We start from the raw sequence: 21,957 nt of genomic DNA on the forward strand, positions 1-21,957 counted from the left end.
ATGTGGAAATTATAACTGTCTTCCTTTTCCACATCCTATGCTGCATATTTACAATGCTAGTTAAGAATGGCTTTATCATAAATTAATCTCTACTATAAAGAATCTGGTGGTTTGGTGCAAACATTTTTGTGAAGCATGTTTTACAAGGAAACTGATTTTGAAAGCTAAGGCACAGCCTATTAAGTATTGCTCTTCTTCCTGCAAAACAATAATTTTACATTATGTGGGATGGCAAGTTCTGGTACCTCGTCAAATTTTTATTTAAGCTTCTGATGTAATTCTCTGATGCCAATTCAGAGTTGCTATTTTTAAATGAATACGTTCCTTGATCTGCCTTTTAATCCTTGGGTAATTTCTGCTTGTTAGTAACAGTTGAATAGTTGTACCTGTGCATCAGGGTTCAAGAAACTAGCAACCACCTGCCAAGAACTAGAGACCTTAGCCCTTAGTCTCTGGTATTCTGACAGCACTGCCTTCTCTAATGGAAGTATCAATACCCAGAGAACACACCGCTAACACTCAGTCCTGGAAATATTAACACCCTATGGCTCACACTAGCTAAATCTTATCTCAACATATCTCTTGCTAAAAATAAGCCAAAAGGAGGTGGTGAACCTTCAAGTAGGATTAAGTAATCATCAATATTAAAAATTATCCAAGCTAGAAATGGAGCACACCAGTTCTCAGGAGGTTAAGCCACTGAAAAACTCACTATACAAAAAAGAAAAATATAGATCTCTGAAGAAGTCACTCTGACAACTCACGTAACAAGCACATACTGTTTGTTCTCAGAATAGTCAGCTTTTGAATTTAGAGAAGTTGAAAGGTTCATTTCTGGAAACAGCTTGTCCTCAAGTTTAATAGTTCAGTTAAACTGAGAGTGGGAGTCACAGGATAAGTACAATGGAAATATTCCAACCTTTTCAGTGACCTTCTTTGATGTGTGATAAAGAACTGTTCAATGTGCAAATAAATCAAGTTTCTATTAAGTTCCCTGAATGGTGCTTGATAAACAGCACTCTGCTTTGAAATCAGTTCCTAAGATCTTTAAAAATCTGATTATTCAGAAAAAAAGAAATTTCTTAATTAAATAGAAACATCCAAGCATAAGAAGGTTAAGTACTAAAATTACTATTTACTATAATCAAACTATTTTAGGATGGTTTTACTTACATATTTAGTGTAAAACAAATAGTATGTATTTATCTAGGAAGTCATAATGGCAAAGATTGCGAGCTCCAAATCTCTGGATTTGACTCTAGCTCCTTAACTTACTAATGTACTTGGGTAACCAAATCCCAGTAAGCTTCAGCTTCCCCAGAGGTAAAATTGGAATAATACTAGTATTTTCCTTGTAGGGTTATTGTAGATAATAAAATGAGACAGCATTAAGGGGAGATAAGTAAAAATCTGATCTTTATACTTAAAATATTAGGTGATTCAAACAGATGTTCAGCATCTGTTTAGGTAGAGAAGGTTCCTATAAGCAGAATTATGCTTACTATCAGGAATCAGAGAATATTGAAATCCTCTAGCAAATCAATCCTCTTGTTTTATAAGCAAGAAAACAAAGCAGTTCCATTTGCAAGAAATATTCCACGAACTTTCTAAAAATACTAATTAACACATTTAAATGTCTTTAAAATAGACCAAGGTACATCTTAATAAAAAAATAATAAATTACCAAAAAAAGTTAATGCTTTATAAACTTTATAAAGTTGTCCTATAAAAAATTATGCTTTAGCAACACAGTCAAAGTTTTTACGAGTACAATTATTCTTTTAAATTTTTAATAGCTTTATAGAGATATAATTCAAATTCCATACAATTCACTCACAGTGTACAATTTCATGGTTTTAGCATGTTCCCAGAATTGTGGAGCCATGACCACAAAAAGAAACTTCATATCCAATGGCAGTTACTCCCTATTTCCCCCCAACCTCCTCTAGCCCTGGGTGATCGCTAACCCATTTTCTGTCTCTGTCATTTGTCTATTCTGGACATTCCTTATAAATGGAATCATAAAACATGTGGTCCTTCTCTTGCTTAGCATGTTTTCAAGGTTCATTCATGTTGTAACATATGTTAATATTTATTCTTTCTTATTATTGAACACTACTACATTGTATGGATAGACCATATTTTATCTATTCATTCATTCATTCATGGCAAATTTGGGTTGTTTCTAATTTGGGGCTATTATAAATAATGCTGGTTTGAACATTCATGTATGAGTTTTTGAGTGGATCTATTTTTCTTTTATCTTGAATACACACTTAAGAATGGATCAAATGCTAATTTGATGTTTAACATTTAACAAACTGACACATTATTTTCCCTGGTGGTTGCCCCACTTTACATTCCCATCACCAATATATGAGATTTCTAATTTCTTCATATCCTTGCCAACCCTTATTGCTTTTTTGATCATAGTCATTATAGTTAGTGTTAAGTGATATCTTATTGTAGTTTTTGGTTATATTTCCCTAGTATTTGATGTTGAGCATCTTTTCATGTGCTTATTGGACATTTGCACATTTTCTTTGGGGTACTATCAGATCCTCTGATCATTTAAAAACTACGGTATTTATTGTTTTGTTGTTAAGTTGTAAGAGTATTTATACATTCTGGGTACAATTCCATTATCAGATATATGATTTGCTAATATCATCTCAATCTGTGAATTTTTACCTTCACATTTTGAATGAATTTTCTATGAAATACTTAGTTCAGGAACGACAAAATAAAATCATAGCCTAATACTATAAGTTTTACTTGAGCCAAAAACAACTGGAATTTAGCAAAATTTTGCAGACATTGGCTATTCTTATATATCCAAATCAGGAAAATAGGTTAGGAGTAAAGGGGAAATGAGAACTTTTCTTTTCAGTAGTATGAACTGTAAATCTCACATAAACCAATTAATTATTAATTGACTTTCTTATCACCTCTTTATTTCATTAATTCATTCAACTATACAAGATGTGGGGAATAAGATAATAGATGATTCCCTCAAATAATATAATTTAAATGTTAAAATAATGTACAAATAATCATAATGTATTTTAGGAAGTGATTTATTCAATACTGAGCAATTAGTATGTTCCAGGTATTATTATTAAGCCCTTAGGAAACAGAAACACTAAGATGAACTGTTTTGCTTTAACTAGCTCTCAGTCTAATGTGGGAAAATTACATGATTGACATGGTGCATGTAAACATATTGCAATAAGATATAATTCATAAAGAAATAAAGCCACTGTACCAGGCAGATGTGGTCAGTTTTGCTTGGCAAGGTCAAGGAAAGATCCATGGAAGAAGATTTATAAAAAGGGAAAAAGCTGCAAGCTCAACTAAAAGAAAAATTCTATTGTCTATCTAGCTAGCTAGCTAGCTATCATCTACCAAGGAAGAGTAGGCATCTAGGTACATTAATGGAAGACACAAGAAAACTGAATAAAAATCTTCAATGTGAGGGGCACAAAAATGTAGAATTTTAAGGTAATTTTTAAGTTTTGAACTTGGAAGAGTGAGGAATATAGTAGCTCTTAAAAATAATTGAAAAAGAAGACACTTTCTCCTCCTTTCCCATGCTAGATGTTTCATAAAAGACACTAATTTAAAAATAAACCTAAACAAATCCTGTGAAAAGCCCTTTGTATCACTTTTCCTCCCTCCTTTCTCTTTCATCAGGATCTTGAGAGTTCAGAATAGAACAGGGTTTCACAATTCTTCTCTGACCCTAGATATTGCAGACTTTCTTCTTGGATTCAGTGAGCTGATGCCATCAAGACAGACCTAGAATATCTCTTCTTGGCTTTGAATATGAAACAGAAGCCAAGGAAGAGCTGTTTCCCCAAATGAGAGCCAGATACCACACATATTCCCACAAGCTTCCCCTTAACTCGAAGATGATATTACCCCACCCCATCCCCCACTCCCATGTGTTTTATTCTGAGAGAAGATCTGGTGAATATATAAGGTACAGACTTTTTTCCTTTTGTTTTTATCATTATCACTGTCTTATTAACTGAACACCTACTATAAGTAGAGTATTTTGCCAGGCTTTGCATATTTCAACAGTAAAAGATATTGTTGCAACTTGTAAGGATTCTTTTTGTGAGAGGTGGAAGAGTAGAGAATTTTACTTTTCTCCATTCAAGTTTGTGTTGTTATTTCTCTAAGAGCAACTAAACTCTTCATTTAAGAAACTATGGCCATTGGCGTTCCCATCGTAGCTCAGTGGAAATGAATATGACTAGTATCCACGAGGATGCAGGTTTGATCCCTGGCCTCGCTCAGTGGGTTAATGATCTGGCATTGCCATGAGCTGTGGTGTAAGTCGCAGATGTGGCTCAGATCCTGCAATGCTCTGGCTGTGGTGTAGATCGGCAGCTGTAGCTCCAATTCGACCCCTAGCCTGGGAACCTCCATATGCTGCAGGTGCAGCCTTAAAAAAGAAGAAAAAAGAAAAAAAGAAACTATGGCCATTACTTATACTTCAACTAGTGCTGAAGGCACAATAATAGTTTTGATTTGTTTAAATTTTATATTCAGGAGTACCCGTTGTGATGCAGCAGAAATGAATCTGACTAGTATCCACAAGGATACAGGTTCAATCCCTGGTCTCGTTCAGAGGGGTTAAGGATCCAGCATTGCCGTAAGCTGTGGTGTAGGTTGCAGACATGGCTTAGATTCCGCATTGCTTTGGCTGTGGTGTAGGCCAGCAGCTATAGTCCAATTTGACCCCTAGCCTGGGAACCTTCACATGTCACAGGTGTGCCTCCCCAAAAAAGTAAATTTTATATCTGTAGTTTACATTTATCTAAATTTAATATCCATAACTATTGAAATTGGAAACAAATAGAACAGCTGTTGAATTAATCACATAGTCCTAAGTTTTTCCTCTTCAAACTTTTTTTTCTCATTAGTAATATCATCCCTGTCATGCAAGTCTTACCTGGAAGTCAAAAGTCCAAGAGCGTCCAAAGGGTGAGAAAATTTCCATCTTCTCAAAATGGCATGCATTTCTGAAACAGTTTTTTCATCCCATCCAGGGGCACTACCCAGGACCAAAGGAAGGGAGCAATTTTCATTATTGCAGTAGAAGCGATAAAACCATAAGTATCTTCTCTTTTCTTCAGAGAGTCTGCAAAAACCAGATTGGAAACTATAATTTACTGTAGTTTGCTACATTAACAAATGTTTGCTGTAAACACACAGAACAAAATGTTAGTCTAGTTCCCTGAATTTTTAGTTTATTTTTGAAAACAAGTCCTTTATCTTTTGGGGACAGTTAGATTATTTCACCAGCTTATTTCCCACTGACTTTATTCTTTTAAAAGAAAAAAAAAACTTGACTTCAGATAATTCACATTTATTTTTCCTCTGAAAATTCTTGCCACTTAAAAAAAAATGTCATTTTGGTTAGCAAAAGTCTCTGTCTCCTTTAAGGCAGATCAAGTTTATTTGAATCCTGCAACATGTACTTACTACTTAGAACAAAGGTAATCCACCATTTACTTTCTTCCTTTCTTTACAAATTAATTTAGACCCACGTGTTTGTGAAGAAATGGCATATTTTAAAGATGATATTCCTTCATTTCAAAACAAGTTTCATCACAGTTCAGAAAACTTTTTGCTCTCAATTTCAAAAACAAACATTTCAATTCACTGCTGGATTCTAGCTTTAAATTCTCAGAGTTTGCTGCAAGTTTGGAGTTAAAAATACCAGTAAATAGGACTTCCTTAATTGATCAAGTGTTTCCCTCTGGAGAGTGGTCCCAACAGAAGATCTAAATCTCAGATGAGAGCCATTGATTCACAGACAGTTTATTGTGCTTTGCTCAGGCTCCAGCAAAAGCATTCGGGATCACAGTTCAACTGAAGGACAGCATTTCTCACATGACAGCGATGGCTTTTCAGCACTCTCCTCCAAACCAACACTCTGTTGCTCAGCTGAAATTACCTAAACCTCCCAAGAAGGATAATGAGAAATATTAAAGGAATTTAAATGTAAATATTTCTCTACGATTTCTTCTTAAGCCATCTTCATCTGCGAAATGAAAGAACTGGATCACAGAGGATAATTTTTAAGGTATGCATGGGTTCCTTTTCTGTTTGGTCACTTCCTTCCTCACCAGAAAGCCCCCAGAAGAAAAGATTTCATAACAAAATTATTACTACAGCACCGAAACAAATTATTTTGTTCTAATTGAATTCCTTTATTTCAATAGTGAATAATTCAATTATACTTATTGAAGTATAATTTACATAAAAGAGAATGCACAATTCAGCTAATTTAATTTTGCCAAATGCATGTACCAAGTTAAAAACCATACTTTTTTCAAGATACATGACAGTTTTCTCATACCACCAGAGGCAAGCACTGGTATGATTTTTTTCACTCTAAACTAACATCACCTATTTTCAAACTTCACATAAATGGAATCATAGAGTATATATATATTCTTTTACTTATAGTTTTTCACTCAGTGTGTTTTTGAAATTATCCATAATATTGAGTGTATCAGTAAATTACTCTTTTTTTTTTATTTTTCTTTTTATGGCTACACCTGTGGCATATGTAAGTTCCCAGGCTAGGGGTTGAATTGCAGCTGCAACTGCCAGCCTGATCTGAGCCACATCTGGGACCTATGCTGCAGCTTGTGACAACCCTGGATCCTTAACCCACTGAGTGAGGCCAGAGATCAAACCCACATCGTCATGGATACTAGTCGGGTTCTGAACCCACTGAGCCACAATGAGAAGTCCAGATTATTCCTTTTAATTAATGAGTATTATTCCTTTGTATAACTATATCACAATTTGCTTATCTCTTCTCTTCTTTGATGGACATTTGGGTTGTTTCCTGTTCTGGGATACTACGAATAAAACTACAGTCAACATTTGTGTACATGTTTGCATGGATGTATCATTCATTTCCCCAAGAAAGAAACTAGGAGGAGAATGATGTGGTTGTATATCACATATCTGTTTACCTTTTGAGGAAACTGTCAAACTATTTCTGAAGTGTTTTTAATATTTTACATTATTATGCACAGAGTATAGTAGATCCAATTATATAGCATTCTTGCCAACACTTGATTTTGCCCATTAAATATATTATCCAAGCCATCAGAGTTTAATGAAAAGCATATTGATCATTTGAAAAAATAATATCCATTCTAATGGGTGTATAGTTGTACCTTTATCACTTTGTAGAGAACTGTAATTGTCATCTTAACACTAGGGATTATTTTAATCAATGACATGACATAGCCTTCCATTTACTGAGGTTTTCCTTTTTTTCTTTAATTTTTCTAGCAAAGTTTTATAGCTTTTAGTGTAGAGTTTTTGATATTATAAATTTTGAAAAATAAAATTTATTTGCTATGTTTTACCAGAATACACTTTCATTTTGTACATTAATCTCAAATGCTATGATCTTAATCACTCATCTGAAAATAGTTTTATTTCTTTCTTCCCATAATTTTTACATTTAAAACATTTTTCTTGCCATAGTACATCTTTTTTTCTTTCATACTTCAACGTGTATAATCTCTATTGCCCTTCAAGTTCACTGTTCTTTTTTTCCTCGTTATGCCATCAATTAAGCCTCTCTAGCGATTTTTTAAAATTTAGATATTATTTTTCAGTTCTTAAATTTCCACTTTTCTACTGAGACTTCATTTGTTCACTCATATGTGCCTTTGAATTTAAATCCATAAGTGTCTTTATAATAGCTGTAAAATATTTGTATGTTTCTTTCTGTTTAATGGCTTTCCCCCATCCTGGTTATAGTTATATATTCCTGACTCTTCCTATGTCTAGTAATTATTGATTACATGCTAAACATTTAAAATGCTGTATTGTTTAGAGTCTGCATTTTGCTATCTTTTAGGTGTTGAATGTCCCAATTTTTTTAGTAGGCAGTTTAATTACTAGCAGATTGGCTTGATCCTTTTGGAGGCTTGTTTTTAAGGGTCATCATGCTATAGAGTAGGTAAAAAAATTGTATTGGGGAAATAACAATTAAAAAAAATGATAAAATAACAACAACAAAAAAGATTTATTAGGCTAGGCCTAGAATAGTCCTTAATCTTGGGCTAGAGCACACTCATTCCTAATATGTATCTTTCTGATTTCTTGATTGAGTGACTGGGGTATTCTGTGATCTTTCTCCATTATTAATGTCAGAATTTCTATGTCTACCAGCATTGTGCAACCTCTAGAATCTACATTTATTTCACATCTTCCATGTAGAGGTTCTTTTGCAGTCCTGAAAAAATCTCTATCTGCTCATATGTAGCTTAGTACTCAGCTAAATATTTAAGAAGACATCAATACATATTTCTGTAGTTCCTATCCTGTACATCTTCCTTTTCTCCACTATTATGCTCTAAAAATTCCAGCTGCCTCAGCATCATTAAACTCGGATTTCTGTCTTTTGAAAAAAAAAAAGTCTCAGCAAGACCTGCATGATCTTCTTTAATCAGACCTCCCAGAGGTATCATACAGAAAATTCTTCTGGGCCGAAGCCCACTTTATTCATGGGCTCACCTCAAGCACTGTCTGTTCAATTTCTGAGAGCAGTTGTTTCATACGTATTTTTCTTCTGTCATATTTCTTTCAGTCAGGAGGATTAGTCTAGTAATAGGTAACTTTCATGGCTAGAAGTAGAAGCATAATTCCTGTCAAAACAATTTTTTTAATATCTTATGTTCTGGGATTTTCTTTATATATTAAACTTTAACATTCCTTTTGCTGTCTTCAAGAAGGTATTCTTCTTATTTTTACAAATATAGGTACTGTTTCATTGGATTTCATTGCGTATGAACTTCTCAACTGATTATATTTGATCAATTTAAAGAAGGAATAATTAAGTCACCAACTAAATGATAAAATGTGGTATTTTGAAAATGGATTTAATCTGTTTCTAACACAAGTTTTTATCACATTGAATGCTATTCTCCATCTGTTTTCACAGTGCAGAATGAAATTGTACTCTACTGAGCATTAATAATTGTACTTGAGTGGGTGAAACAGAGGAAAAATCTTGCTTATTTTATGTATAAATTATTCACTTAAATAGAAACTGAACTTTAAAGCCAGTTAGAATTTATTGGCGTTAATTTAAAAACACAATCTTGTAATATTTGAAGGCAGTTACTGTGCTTATTATTTGTTGGTTTTGACATTTTTTTTTTGGTTTGAATCTATCTATAATTTCAAAGTATAGCATCTTTTCCATATTTTAAAAATTGCTCATTATAAATATATTAGCCTCTGATATGTGGTGTGCTTGTTAAATCTAAGGTTTTATATTTTTGAGTAAGGAGTATAAAAAAATGCTTAACCTAGTTAAGATAACAATAGTCATGTATAACAAAGGACTGCCAAAATATGTGTCATGAAGACTATGAGACTCTTTCATTATTTTCAATCCTTCAGGCAATTTTTATACTTAAATCTATGTAAAAGAACTTTATTCATTATAACATTTATTTTACACGTATTATTTATCAGGCACAGAGTAGAGCACTGCAAATGTAGTGATAAAAACAAACTAATCATTAATGCATTAATGAACACTATCATAATAAATTGTGTTATATCTGATAATATAAAAGATAAAAAGGTTATAATAAGAAAAATAAATTCATTAGATAGGGTGGCCAAAGAAGGCCTCTTTGGGAAGATCACAATTAAGTGAAGATCTTCAGTCATGTGAAGAACTAGGAAGGAATATTCATGTAAATGAAACATCAAACAAAAAGGCCTTTTTTGTGGCCTGTGATGGGAAAGGGAATAGCATGCGAAGGAAATTTCTGTCACTGCATTGAAGTGAATGAGGAAAAGAGTAAGATGAGTTGAAATTAGAGATCTGGCCAGTAACATGATCACCTAAAACGGAATGCTTGATCACATTCAACATCTTGGTCTGGAAGGTCTCAAAATTATTCTTCCTCCATAAAATGACTAATATCTGACCAGCTTATCAATTCAAAACCTTAGATTCTCCATTGACTTAATTTGATTTTTTTGGTTTCTCTACTGGCTTAACCCCTATTTGCTATTAATCATCAAATAGTGGCTTTTCAACTTCCAAAATATGCTCCACATCCAGCCATTACTTTCAGTGTCCACTGCCATCACTCAGTTCCAGTGACCATGACCTCCTGCCTAAAATATTACATCAGCTTCTTTGATGAACCTCTTGCTTCCCACTATTACTTCTTCTCCAATCCACTCTTGAACTTGCAGTCCAAGAGATCACTCAAAATGATGATTCAGATCACATGAATACCCCATTAAAACTTTTAATCATTTTATTCTTAGAAGAAAATGCTTTATTATGTTATATATCATATCATTTTATATAACTAAAGAGTTTCTTTCTTAGATTTATGCTTTTATCATGTCATTAATGAGCTCCACAAGCTGTGGTTTAGATATTTCCAAGTACAAAAAGAGAATTAGTATTCTTTTATGATTCTTCCTGGGATTTTTTTCCCTAGAGAATTACTGTTTGATAGAATTTAAGTACTCCTTAATTACTAATTTGGTGCTATTAAACATAATTTATGCCTGTTCTTTTTAAATTTGCCATTATACTTAAATTTTGCTTTTTCCTGTTTACTAAAACAATTTTATACCTATTTGAAGGGTTGCTTAGCAATGATTTATCAGTTACATTCTAATATATATAACAAAGCCTCTGCTTTGTTGTTTTGAATGGAATGATTTCTAATCTTTGTATTTTTCCTTTGACCAAAATTAAATTTGCTGAATTCCACAAGAAAAAATATTTGGAAAACTCATAAAATTTCTAATTTAGCTCTTAAACATTAGTTGATCATCCAACAGGTGTGAGGCTAGGAAACAGAAAGAGTTATGTGGGAAGGAAAGCTCACTCTTCAAAGATATGGGTGCTCCTAATATGACTGATGGTATCATGAATAACAGGCACAATTCCTTCACAAGAACTGGTCACTTACAGTAAAGGAGACTGTTTCTGTGAAAGTCTGGAGATATGTTTTAAACACTCTTTTGGTGGTTCTTCAAGATCACTTCTGTTCTCTTGAGAATCAAGTTTCATATACTCCCACTCAGTAGCTGGAAAATCAATCTGAAATAAAAAAACAGTTTGCTATGTATAGAATGCCTGAAAATGCATTATTAATTTAATAATTTTGATCTTAGATTTGTAAAAACTAAAGGAAAAATATTATATTTCATGTTCTCTTTATTATTTAAAAATAATTTTATAAGAATCACTAGGATTTGGACTTGGTATTTAAATATACACGCTGTTTGGCATCCTCAATTATGTACTTAAATGGTATATAAATTAGTCTGTAACATCATCTGAGAAAAAAATGAAAAATAATAACATTTATGAACATTTCATAAAGTTAAATGTTACATTTTTGTGTAATGCTAAAATTATATCTTTTCTATATTCCATTACTAAAATATCTTTCTAGTATTAAATTATGAAAATTTTAGATGGTAAGTACATTTTTTTTCATGTCATCATTTGAGAAAATAAAAAGAGTTACTTTATGTTGGTCTCTACTACTTGAAATCTATAAGGCTGTGGACCGTTTTGTAGACATGAGGGTGAAATCTTTGGTAAAGATCCACATGTATGCTTCCACTTATTCAAAATGTGCAGAATAGGTGATTCTATAGAGACAGAGAGTATACTAATAGTTGCTTAGACTTGCGGAATAGGAGGTGATAGCTAAAAGTTAAGTGATTTCTTTATGAAGTAGTGAAAATGCTTTAAAATTGATGGTGAGAACTGCACACATCTGTACAAATAATTAAAGACACTGAACTGCATAGTTTAAATGGCAAGATTGTACAGTATGTGAATTATATCTCAATAAAGCTTGAAAGAAATTCTCTCAGGGGGGCTATATCTACTGAGAATCATCATGGGCAGCAGATGGAATCCTTGAGAACTGTCAACATTGAGGACCAGCTGAAGAAGGGGAGCCTGGGAAGAAGATAGAGAAAGGATAACCAGAGAGCAGTAACAGCAAAGCCAGAGGAGAAGAGTGTTCTGTAAGGGGGAAGAAAGTGCCAAAAACTGCAGAGAGAAGGTTTGTAGGAAGGGAGCTAAAAACCACCACTGCATTTGACAACTGGAAATCAGTGGGTTACCTGACAACAGTTCAGTGTGGTGAGGACAAATAAACCAGACGGGAGTGAATTCTGACATGAATGAGAAGGTGAAGAAGTAGAGAAGCATTAAGTAGTACAAAAGAAACATTAACTAAAACACCTCTTTTCTTAGTGCTTAAATCTTGATAGAGTCACTCTACTAGACTGTTTATGTGAAGAGGCAGGAAGTTGAAGGAGACCCAGGCTGACAGAATCATATAATAATTTTTCTCTGTGTCTGAGCTCAGTTATCCTTCTCTCTACTCACTGCTTCCAGTCAGCCCCATGGCCCCAAAAATAAAATTTTAAAAAAATTGACTTGAAGGGATCAAGTTCTATGACACATTATATCCCTTATATTACTGGAGTGGCAATAGTGCGGCAGTAATTGTGCATCTAATATAAAAATCAGCAAAGTATGGACCTGAAAGGTGTCTGACAGACATAGTATAATCCTTTCATTGTATGGAGGTGAAAATAGAAGGTTGTGACTTGTTCACGGTCATAAAGTTTATTGTTGAAGAGCTAAGACTTGATTCCAAATTTCCTAACTCTCAGGCTGATGTCTTTCCCTGAGACCAATACTAACTCTTTAACACAGACACTGGTTGCAGAACTTGCTTCTAATTTGCTTACCATCTCATAATCTTTAGGTTGAAAATTCTTCTCTAAATTTAGCTGTATGTAATTAGAATGATAGTGGTTATTAAGGCTTTTAAATTTAATACCTCAATCCATTTTATTCTGTATATTTCATCAATTAAAATATTCTGAGAAGTATAGACACAGGTCTATACCATTTGAAATTATTTTGTAAAAATCAGATAATTTAACTTTTTGCATACTGATGAATGATTTCCATGCTCCCACTACTCCTTTTTTTTTTCGTAAGATAAATTCTGCCATGGCTTTGGGTCTCTACTTGGAAATTGATGTTGCTATTTAATACCTGAAACTTTTCTTCAGATTCCACTTGCTAAGATCTGTTTCTAAAGCAGCTGTCCCCCTCATCTGAGTAGAATCAAGGAAAGTCCCATCTGATAGTCTCCCTTCCATCTCCTCCCCACCACTGCCACGAAAGACCCTGATAATCATAAATTTATATCCACAAATCTCTGACAATGGTCAGACGAGATCCAACCTGAATAACCACTCTTTTTTATCACACATCCATGGATCAGAAGTGGATCTTTGGCTACTGTCAGTGGGGGGAGGGGGTTTTCCTCCTTTCTTCATAGTGAAAGCTGCACTTTTATTAATGTTATTTTTCTCTTCCACTTTAAACATTTTGCTATCCATTTTGCTCAACTTTGTCCCCCACACCCTCCACCCCGAACTTGAAAATTTTCTGAACCTGGGGACCCCACTAGCTTCCTCTAGTGCTCACTTGTGGGTGGTTTTATTCCTACAGATCTTTTTGACAATATCTGGAGGTGTTATTGATCGTCAGAACTGGGCAAGTGTTATTGGCATCTGGTAAGCAAAAGCCAAAGATGCTGTTAAATATCCTACAGTATTTTGGATGGCCTCCAGAACAAAGAATTACCCTGTCTAAAATGTCAACAGCACCAAGGCTGAAAATTCCTTTTCTACAGAGTGCTGCCTGGTTTTTCCTATGGAGATGGAAAGTCCATATTCCCTGCACTTCCATGTATGGAGATGGTCATACTTCAGGTATCTGATGAATTTGATCACTTATAATCATGAAAAAATGAGGAAAAGGAGAAAAAAGAATCCTCTGAGCAAAGCTAGGAATCATTAATCACCTTTCATTCATGATTATAAATTTCAGAAAGTAGAGAGCCTTTAAGCCAAAGGAAGTATGATAGATGGATTTTGTTTGCAGTATCTCCCCCACTATTCAGCTAATTGCTAGTCATTTAGGAAACATACAACAAAAGAGATTTTTAAGGAAACATGACACAATGCAGAGGCAGGTGTGAATAAGGTACCAAGTTAATAATATATACTAATGACTGTTTTTAGACAATGGGAAGAAAAATGAATACGCATAATGAGCAGATTCATGGCAACACTCCACTCCCCTCCTTCATGACTGTGTTTGATGGAGAAAGGCTTGAAATTGCTATTATATAAGCTGGGATCAAAGTGCTCTGAGAATACTGAATGCAAAATAAAAGCAGTAGAGGTTTTACAAATCCCAGCAGGCTGGAGAAAAAGAAGACTATTAAAATGTGTGATCCTGGAAGAAAATTGTTTCTGTAATTGACAATAAGCTACTTATCAACCAATACTTGCTATGTGTATTTTAATCTCATAGCCAGATACTTACCTGCAGGGTCACTGGGGATGGCTGACTTATATCCCACACTCCTGGAGCTATCATTTCTAGGGGAGGCTCATCCTGCAATGTGGTGCTGAATAGCACAGACCCGAGAATGCACCTTCTGCAAAAAACAACACATACAGACAAGCAGAAGTTGCTTCAAGAGGGAAACTGTGGAGTTTCTGGTGTGGCTCAGTGGTAACAACCCAACTAGTATCCATGAAGAAGCAAGTTCCATCCCTGGTCTTGCTCAGTGGGATAAGGATCTGGATTGCTGCAAGCTGTGCTGTAGGTCGTAGATGCAGCTTGGATCTGGTGTGGCTGTGACTGTGGTGTAGGCTGGCAGCTGCAGCTCTGATTTGACCCCTAGCCTGAGAACTTCCATATGCCACAGGTGCAGCCCTAAAAAGCCAAAAAAAAAAAAAAAGAAAGCTATTATTATCTAAAAAGTCTTTTTGGAATATAAACATAATAAGCTATTTTCCCGGCTTCATTCAGTGGCTGGAAGAGAAATATACTATTACACAAGTCTAGACACTGATTAATGTTTCATTTCTTTTCTTCTTTAAAGACTATCCTTTTTTTTTTTTTTTTTGGGCTGCATCTGCAGTATGTGGAAGTTCTTGGGCCAGGGATCAAACTTGCAACACAGCTGTGACCAGAGCCACAGCAGTGACAATGCTGGGTCCTTAACCTGCTGAGCCATGAGGCAACTTCAATGGTTCATTTTTAATATACTGCATGCATAGTTATGTTCATAAACACCTATATTTATTTTCCACATGAGAATATTGTTTACACAATGGTTTCTAACTCATAGCATTTACTCTTGTTTTCAACAATCTTGATTTTAAGATAGGACAGAGAATCTCAGATTTATATTCTTGGACTTACACCTCCCTTACATCAATAAAGATGTTAACTCTTAAGAACATGTTTTGCTCCACAGGGTGACTAAATTCCCTGGGCATCTTTTAAAATATGAGTTCTAAATTTATGGAAAGAAAAGATTTAAATTACCATATGATTTGCAGAATCAAAAGAGTTGTGGCACTTCATGGAGGAAATGGTTCTTTATGAATAAATAAAAAGATTATTCATATGCTGAGTGTTTAAAATTATATTGTAAATTACCATAGCAAATGAGAGTGGATACCGGAAAGACTTTAGACAGGAAGAATTCATGGAGAGTTTTAAAAGTTTAAGTAACATCCAAATCCACAGATCCTCATAGGAATTAAAAAACAAGCTATACCTGGCTTGTATATATAAACTAGATTACTCATAAAATATTCCAATAATCACAGAGAACAGTCTTTGATTATGACATACCAAATTAAAAATGTAGAACTTAGAGTCAACAAAATTAAACTTAAATTTATAAAGAATTTTAAGGCAGCAAGTGAGTCTTTTTGAAAATAACAGAATTTTATCTTGTCATTTAACAGACAGATATGCAAAATATAAAGAAAAAAATCCAACAAATAAAGCTTTTTAAAATCCTAGCTTCCTGAGGCCTATCTTTATTTTTCATATCTAGAGATATTGTTAGAAAGTATCTCCCCAAGGCAGTATAGTTTTTAAATATTACTGGGCAGATATTTTAGTGTAACATTCTTAACAGTAGGGTAAATTTTGAGTCATTTTTATCCCTTTGTTCTATTCACCACCTCATCTGGAGAAACTTGGGTTTTGGTAAAACAACACCAAGGACAGTATTAGAAACCTACAAGTTGACTCAGTGAGGTAAAGATTAGAAAATTAGGGAGTTCCCACTGTGGCTCAGTGGGAATGAACCCGACTAGCATCCATGAGGATGCAGGTTCAATCCCTGGCCTCGCTCAGTGAGTTAAGGATCCGGCATTGCCATGAGCTGTGGTGTAGGTCACAGATGTGGCTTGGATCCCAAGTTGCTGTGGCAGTGGCATACACTGGCAACTGCAGCTCTGATTCAATACCTAGCCTGGGAACTTCCACATGCTGCAGATGTGGCCCTAAAAAGCAAAAAAAAAAAAAAAAAAAGAATATTATTCCCATTGATTTTCTCTTTTGTCTTTCAGAGTATATAATCTCCTCCCAGACGGTCTGAAGCATCTATCTTGGGAAAAGCCAGAATGCAAAAAGAAAGAGAAGGTCTCACACTAAACCAGGAGGACTAAGATATTAATGTTTCCTACAGAATTTACAGAACATATTCCTCTTCATGGTAAAGAGTTAACAAGAGTGAGGAAGGAGAACATGGTATACTGGATGGAGAAGGTGGCAAAGGAAAAAGTCATCACTTTCTGGCAATTTAGGATGGTAGGAAGCAGAAGACAGAGAAGAGGGGACAAAGTGAGTATGGTATACCGAGGTATCCCAATTTCCCTCTCTTCTGCCTTTTTCCATAATGCTGAATGTAGAGGGGGCTCCATTTTGTACTCTGAGTATCAGATTCTGTAAGAAAATTACCTCTTGAGCTGCTCCTGTACCAACTTGTAGCATGACCTTAAACTTGGGGCCATGTGAGAGGCAGGCAAAAAGAACTCCTGTGTTTAGCTTTATTGGGTCTTCTCTGGTTTCCATACAGAAGAGATGGGAGCTAGAAATAGCTAGAGATATCTATGTGAGGAGGTTTCCATAAAGAGAATCACATGATAGAGACAAAGGGCCTGTATAATAAGGGCATCTGATTGGACCATTTGAGCTGAGCTCAACTGGGAGTCCCAGATGGGTCTATGGTGCCTGTGAGAGCCCAAGTCACCTAGGGAGTGTCAGTAAGCCCTGGTCAAGCTGGGAGAGCACCAATCACTAGCTGCACTGAATGTAACAAACAACCACTAGCTTAAAAAGTGCCTTTGATTTGGATATAAGTCACTGGTCCAAATCATCTGTTTGTTTTCTGGTCCAGTGGATCTCCTCCTCTTGGGAGGAGAATCAGGGTGTCTAGAAGCTATCTGAGTGACTGAGCATTTTCTCCAAGAGACTGAATAATTCTAAAAGGACTATTTAAATTACTGAGTTAACTAATTTTTTTTTTTGTAATTGATGGAAAGAGTAGGAGCTCGTGAAGAAAAAATGTAATAGATTAATTCCATTTTGTCTTCACATCTAAGTTGTGTCACGAGTTATATTTATGACCTTACTATATTTATATGTCACTGTCAGTATCTGTCAAAGTGCCCCTTAGCATGGTGGTGAAGTTTTCACAGTGCATTCATAGAGCAGGGCATGGCAGCACCTAAGGGTAGGAACAAAGGCAGCTTGAGGTAGTAACACATGTGGAAATAAGAGGAGTCAGCCCTTTTTCTGGTTCTTGCTCTAATCCTAAGTAGCCCAAAGACCTCTAGCAAGTCCCTTAAACTTCTTTCTTCATAAAAACCTTTTAATTTGAATTAGTTGAGCTCTGAGGGTCTTATATAGGATGGAATAACAATAAGGAGTTTCCACCCATGACTTTTTATTATTTTGATTTTAAGGATATATCTGAAATGATCATTTACAGTAGGGTCAGGGTTGGCTATGCAGACAATGGTCTAAGGAATAAAATTGTATTGAGATTTATCTAGGCCTCTTTCAAAATTCTGCAAAAGATTCTAATTTTCTTGAGTTTTAATGCATCTCAGGAGCTCTGACAATACTGATGCCTGGGTGCCTCCACAGACCAATTAAATTGGAATCTTTGGGGGCACTTGGGTTTTGGGTTTATTTTGAAATCTCCCCAGAAGATTCTCTGTTCAGTCAGGGTTGAGAATCTCTATGCTGAAGGAGCTTACCACAATTTAGAAATGCTAAGTAACTACCACACTATTTGTTGTGAATTTAAGTAGGAAAGGTAGCTCCCATAGAAATTATTGAGGTGAGAATAATACTTTCTTACTGCAGTGTGGAGGCATTGTGAATATAGATGCAGTGTAAGTCCTGTCTGCAAAGGAGAGGATTATAAAACTTCTGTGGGCCAAAATTTACCTTTGTACTTGAAACATAATTTTTATGGGATTGAAGGTGAGTTTTTGTGCTTGAAAACGCTGAAGTTTATTTTTATTTGTAGACACTCTTGATGCAGCCATAACCAATGAGTTTAATATGAACTTCTGAAATCTACTTCTGGAAACCACAGAGATAGGAAACCTTTAATTCTGCATATTTTCTGGTTGTATGTATGTTGCAAAAAATAAAGACATAAATGCTCATTACAATTCCACATGGCTAGGTATGAGCAATTCAAATTGTAATAAATGACAGATTCAATACCAAATGTTTATGGTCAGAGGTCATTCTGTGAAAGGAAATAAAATTAAGTGGCTTATTTGCTGTGATCTGGAAATATTTGCATCAAATAAATTGGTTTAGAATCTATGTAACTCAGAGCAATGAGCACAGTGGGAGTTATTACATCTCCTCAGCTGGCCCATATCTTGATTTCTAATGCCTTAAAAAGATCCGGATTTCTTTAAGTTGTTTAGCCCAGGAGAGAGGCAGATGTTCTGATTTTCATAAGGAATGGTCTTTGGAAAAACAGTCACAAACACTACTGACGTACTCTTTGAAGTGTTTCTCTGATGTCACATCATCCACAACATTGCCACATTCCCTTAGGAAAACCTCATTTAGTATCAGTCCCAGGTGGCATTTCTTAAAGATGCCCATTGTCTATGATCACTCACATATAAAATGTTTACCAATGGTAAATGAGAGATGACAAAACAATACGGAGCAAGTATTTTACTACCATAATCATATAGAAAAATGCCTTCAAGATTAGTTTGAAAGACAAAAATATTCCAAACTTTTTAATAAATTTAACCTTTTTTGATTGCTTGCCTGTTGTAGGCAAAGTAGTGTGCTAGATGATGAGAGGCAATAAAATGGATTGAAATTGTTTTCAGTGAATAGCTAGAAATATATTCTACAAACATGCTAGGTCTTACAAATACTGCTGTTGAAACTAAAGAAACTCACTCATGAGATGGAAAGGCACCTGCATAGCTGCTCCTAGTGAGAAAGTAATGAAAGTTCTTAGCCCATAAATCAGGTTTTTGAAATATCTGCTAACAGCAGTTGGTATTCCTTTTAGGGCTAAACAGTTTTATAGACTTTTGAAATTTATTTTATCCCAAATCTCCTATAGATATTGATTTTTTCCTAATTCAGTTTAGTAAATAAATCTTACTGATTGCTTATTTACAAGGGGTACCGTGTTAGATGATGAAAATTACAAAGAAAATACATTCTCCATCCTCATGAAACATACACATGGAAATTAGCTATCATATGAACACAAATAAAAGAGCAACACACACACACCCATCATAATTAATCTAATAAAAATGATTTTAGGAGTTCCCGTCGTGGCGCAGTGGTTAACGAATCCGACTAGGAACCATGAGGTTGCGGGTTTGGTCCCTGCCCTTGCTCAGTGGGTTAACAGTCCGGCATTGCCCTGAGCTGTGGTGTAGGCTGTAGACGCGGCTCAGATCCCGAGTTGCTGTGGCTCTGGCGTAGGCTGGTGGCTACAGCTCCGATTCGACCCCTAGCCTGGGAACCTCCATATGCCACAGGAGCGGCCCAAGAAATAGCAAAAAAAAAGACAAAAAAAATTTTAAAATTTTATCACAGTTGTTTTGATGACTATTTATACTGACTAAATGTGGGAACTAAAAGCTGAGGAAGAATTTTCTTAATATTTTTATACTATCAAATCTTTCTTAAAGAGCACTATAGGTTCTAATTCTTCAAAGATTCTGTATTTTACAATTTGACTCTAAAACAAGTCTTGCCATGTGAAAATAACTGTTAATTTATTTAACATATTTTTCTTTAATAACACAGAAAATCATGGAATTGATGTTATCAAATATTTTAAGTGTTGATAATTCCAATTCCTTATGGTTAAATCAAGTTAATTTTTCAATGGCAATTAGTTCTGATAGAATATCACAACTCATATTTGGCTTACTTTTCTGACAAATATCATCTTAAAGTTTAACATACATTTCTTCTTGGCTGGTAATAAAAGGTCAGTAAACCAATTACATTGAATAATTTTACTTCAGCCAGAAATCTATGACATACTTTGTTTCTAAATGACAGTATTGATCTAAATCATTTTGAATTAGTAATTCCATAGAAACTGGCTGGTCAGAGAAGGAAACGAAGCTGAGATTGGTCATGTCAATACCTTTTCAATGTAAATGAACCAGTTGACAAGCTGAGCATGAGGCCTGTTTCTAAAGCTATTTCTATATTTTGCTTTTCAGTTCTGCTTTCAACAGTCATGATTTATACTAGCTACCTCAATTTTAGAATAAAATGTCTCCTTGATTTTCTCATTATGCCATATACTGCACGATATCTAGTTCCAAGGAGATTTTTATTGAGATGGGAATTTTATTAATCACAAATGATACACTTACTGTTTTGGAAACAGTGGAAAACAAGTCCAGGCCAATAAATCTGCACTGTTGGTGGCACAGGTAACCCCAAACAGTTTTATGGTGAGCATAGATTCCCTTGGAAGTGCCTTTATTTCAAGAGGAAAATTGATCCTTAAAATAAAAGAAAGGAGTAGGTTATCTATCCAATTACAATGATGTTTTCACAAATATTTCCTTGTACTATATTATGTGAAAAGAATATTTTAACTATTTGAAACAAGGCAACTTTTAAAATATTTGTGTTTAATCTTGTAAAAGTAAAAATGCAGCAGAAGTACATAATGAGATTGGTTAAAATCTATGCGGATTGCTATAATTTGATATGTAAGCTTACTTTTTAATTATAATAACTTGAGCACAAAGAATGATTAACATTGTCTTAGGGAATGGGGGAGAAGGGCAGGAAATAATCATAATGCATCTTAAAGAGTAAGCTGGCTACAATCAGATGGAGTGTTGCAAAGAATATTCCAAGAAAAGAAAAATGCACAGACAAGGGCATATATGCATCTGGCTGAGAAATGGTGAATGGCTCACTGTGGCTAGAACAAAGAATGTAGTCAAGTTGGTCTGGAAAGTTACGGAGGATGTGATTATAAAACAGGTGTTGCCAGAAAGCTTAAGAACACTATATGCCAGGCAAGGGAACTTGAGATATTTTCCTAATGACAAAAGGAAATGTTTAAATGAGCTAAAAGAATAGAGTTGTTTATAATTTTAAATGTGGACTGTTATGGGTGATGATAAGATTCTAGGAATTTGGGGGCTGATTGCTGATATGTAAGAGATAACACAGTAAGGAACTTCAAGCTCAGATACTAATGGATTGTAGATATGGACCAAAAATATGGCTAAGGATAAACATAAGATTGTTAATATTGGAAAAAACTTGAATTTGGGTGTTGAATCCAAAAAACATATATGGGAGTTCCTAGAAGGTTATAAATGATACTATAATACTGGAAGGGGTACATCTGGGTGGTAGAGGTATCTAAGAAGAAAGGGTTTTTGACAGAAAGTTGAGAGTGTGCTCTAAGGTCCTTATCAGTGGACAGGGAGAAGGATACCTTTTTCTTCCCT

The 21,957-nt window shown here is 34.8% G+C and overlaps 1 protein-coding gene across 1 annotated transcript in view; it reads right to left on the reverse strand.

Moving 5' to 3' along the window:
- The window catches only part of PIK3C2G (phosphatidylinositol-4-phosphate 3-kinase catalytic subunit type 2 gamma), a 360,083-nt gene that overhangs the window by 225,342 nt on the left and 112,784 nt on the right, over positions 1 to 21,957 (reverse strand). The window contains exons 13-16 of the mRNA XM_047787464.1: positions 20,857 to 20,988; positions 14,468 to 14,582; positions 11,001 to 11,131; positions 4,961 to 5,149 (exon numbers count right to left, since the gene is read on the reverse strand). Of these exons, the coding sequence (XP_047643420.1) occupies positions 4,961 to 5,149; positions 11,001 to 11,131; positions 14,468 to 14,582; positions 20,857 to 20,988 (567 nt within the window). The remainder of the gene's footprint in view (positions 1 to 4,960; positions 5,150 to 11,000; positions 11,132 to 14,467; positions 14,583 to 20,856; positions 20,989 to 21,957) is intronic.

Source organism: Phacochoerus africanus, chromosome 7 (assembly GCF_016906955.1).
Source record: "Phacochoerus africanus isolate WHEZ1 chromosome 7, ROS_Pafr_v1, whole genome shotgun sequence".
In the NCBI taxonomy this organism is placed as follows: Eukaryota; Metazoa; Chordata; class Mammalia; order Artiodactyla; family Suidae; genus Phacochoerus; species Phacochoerus africanus.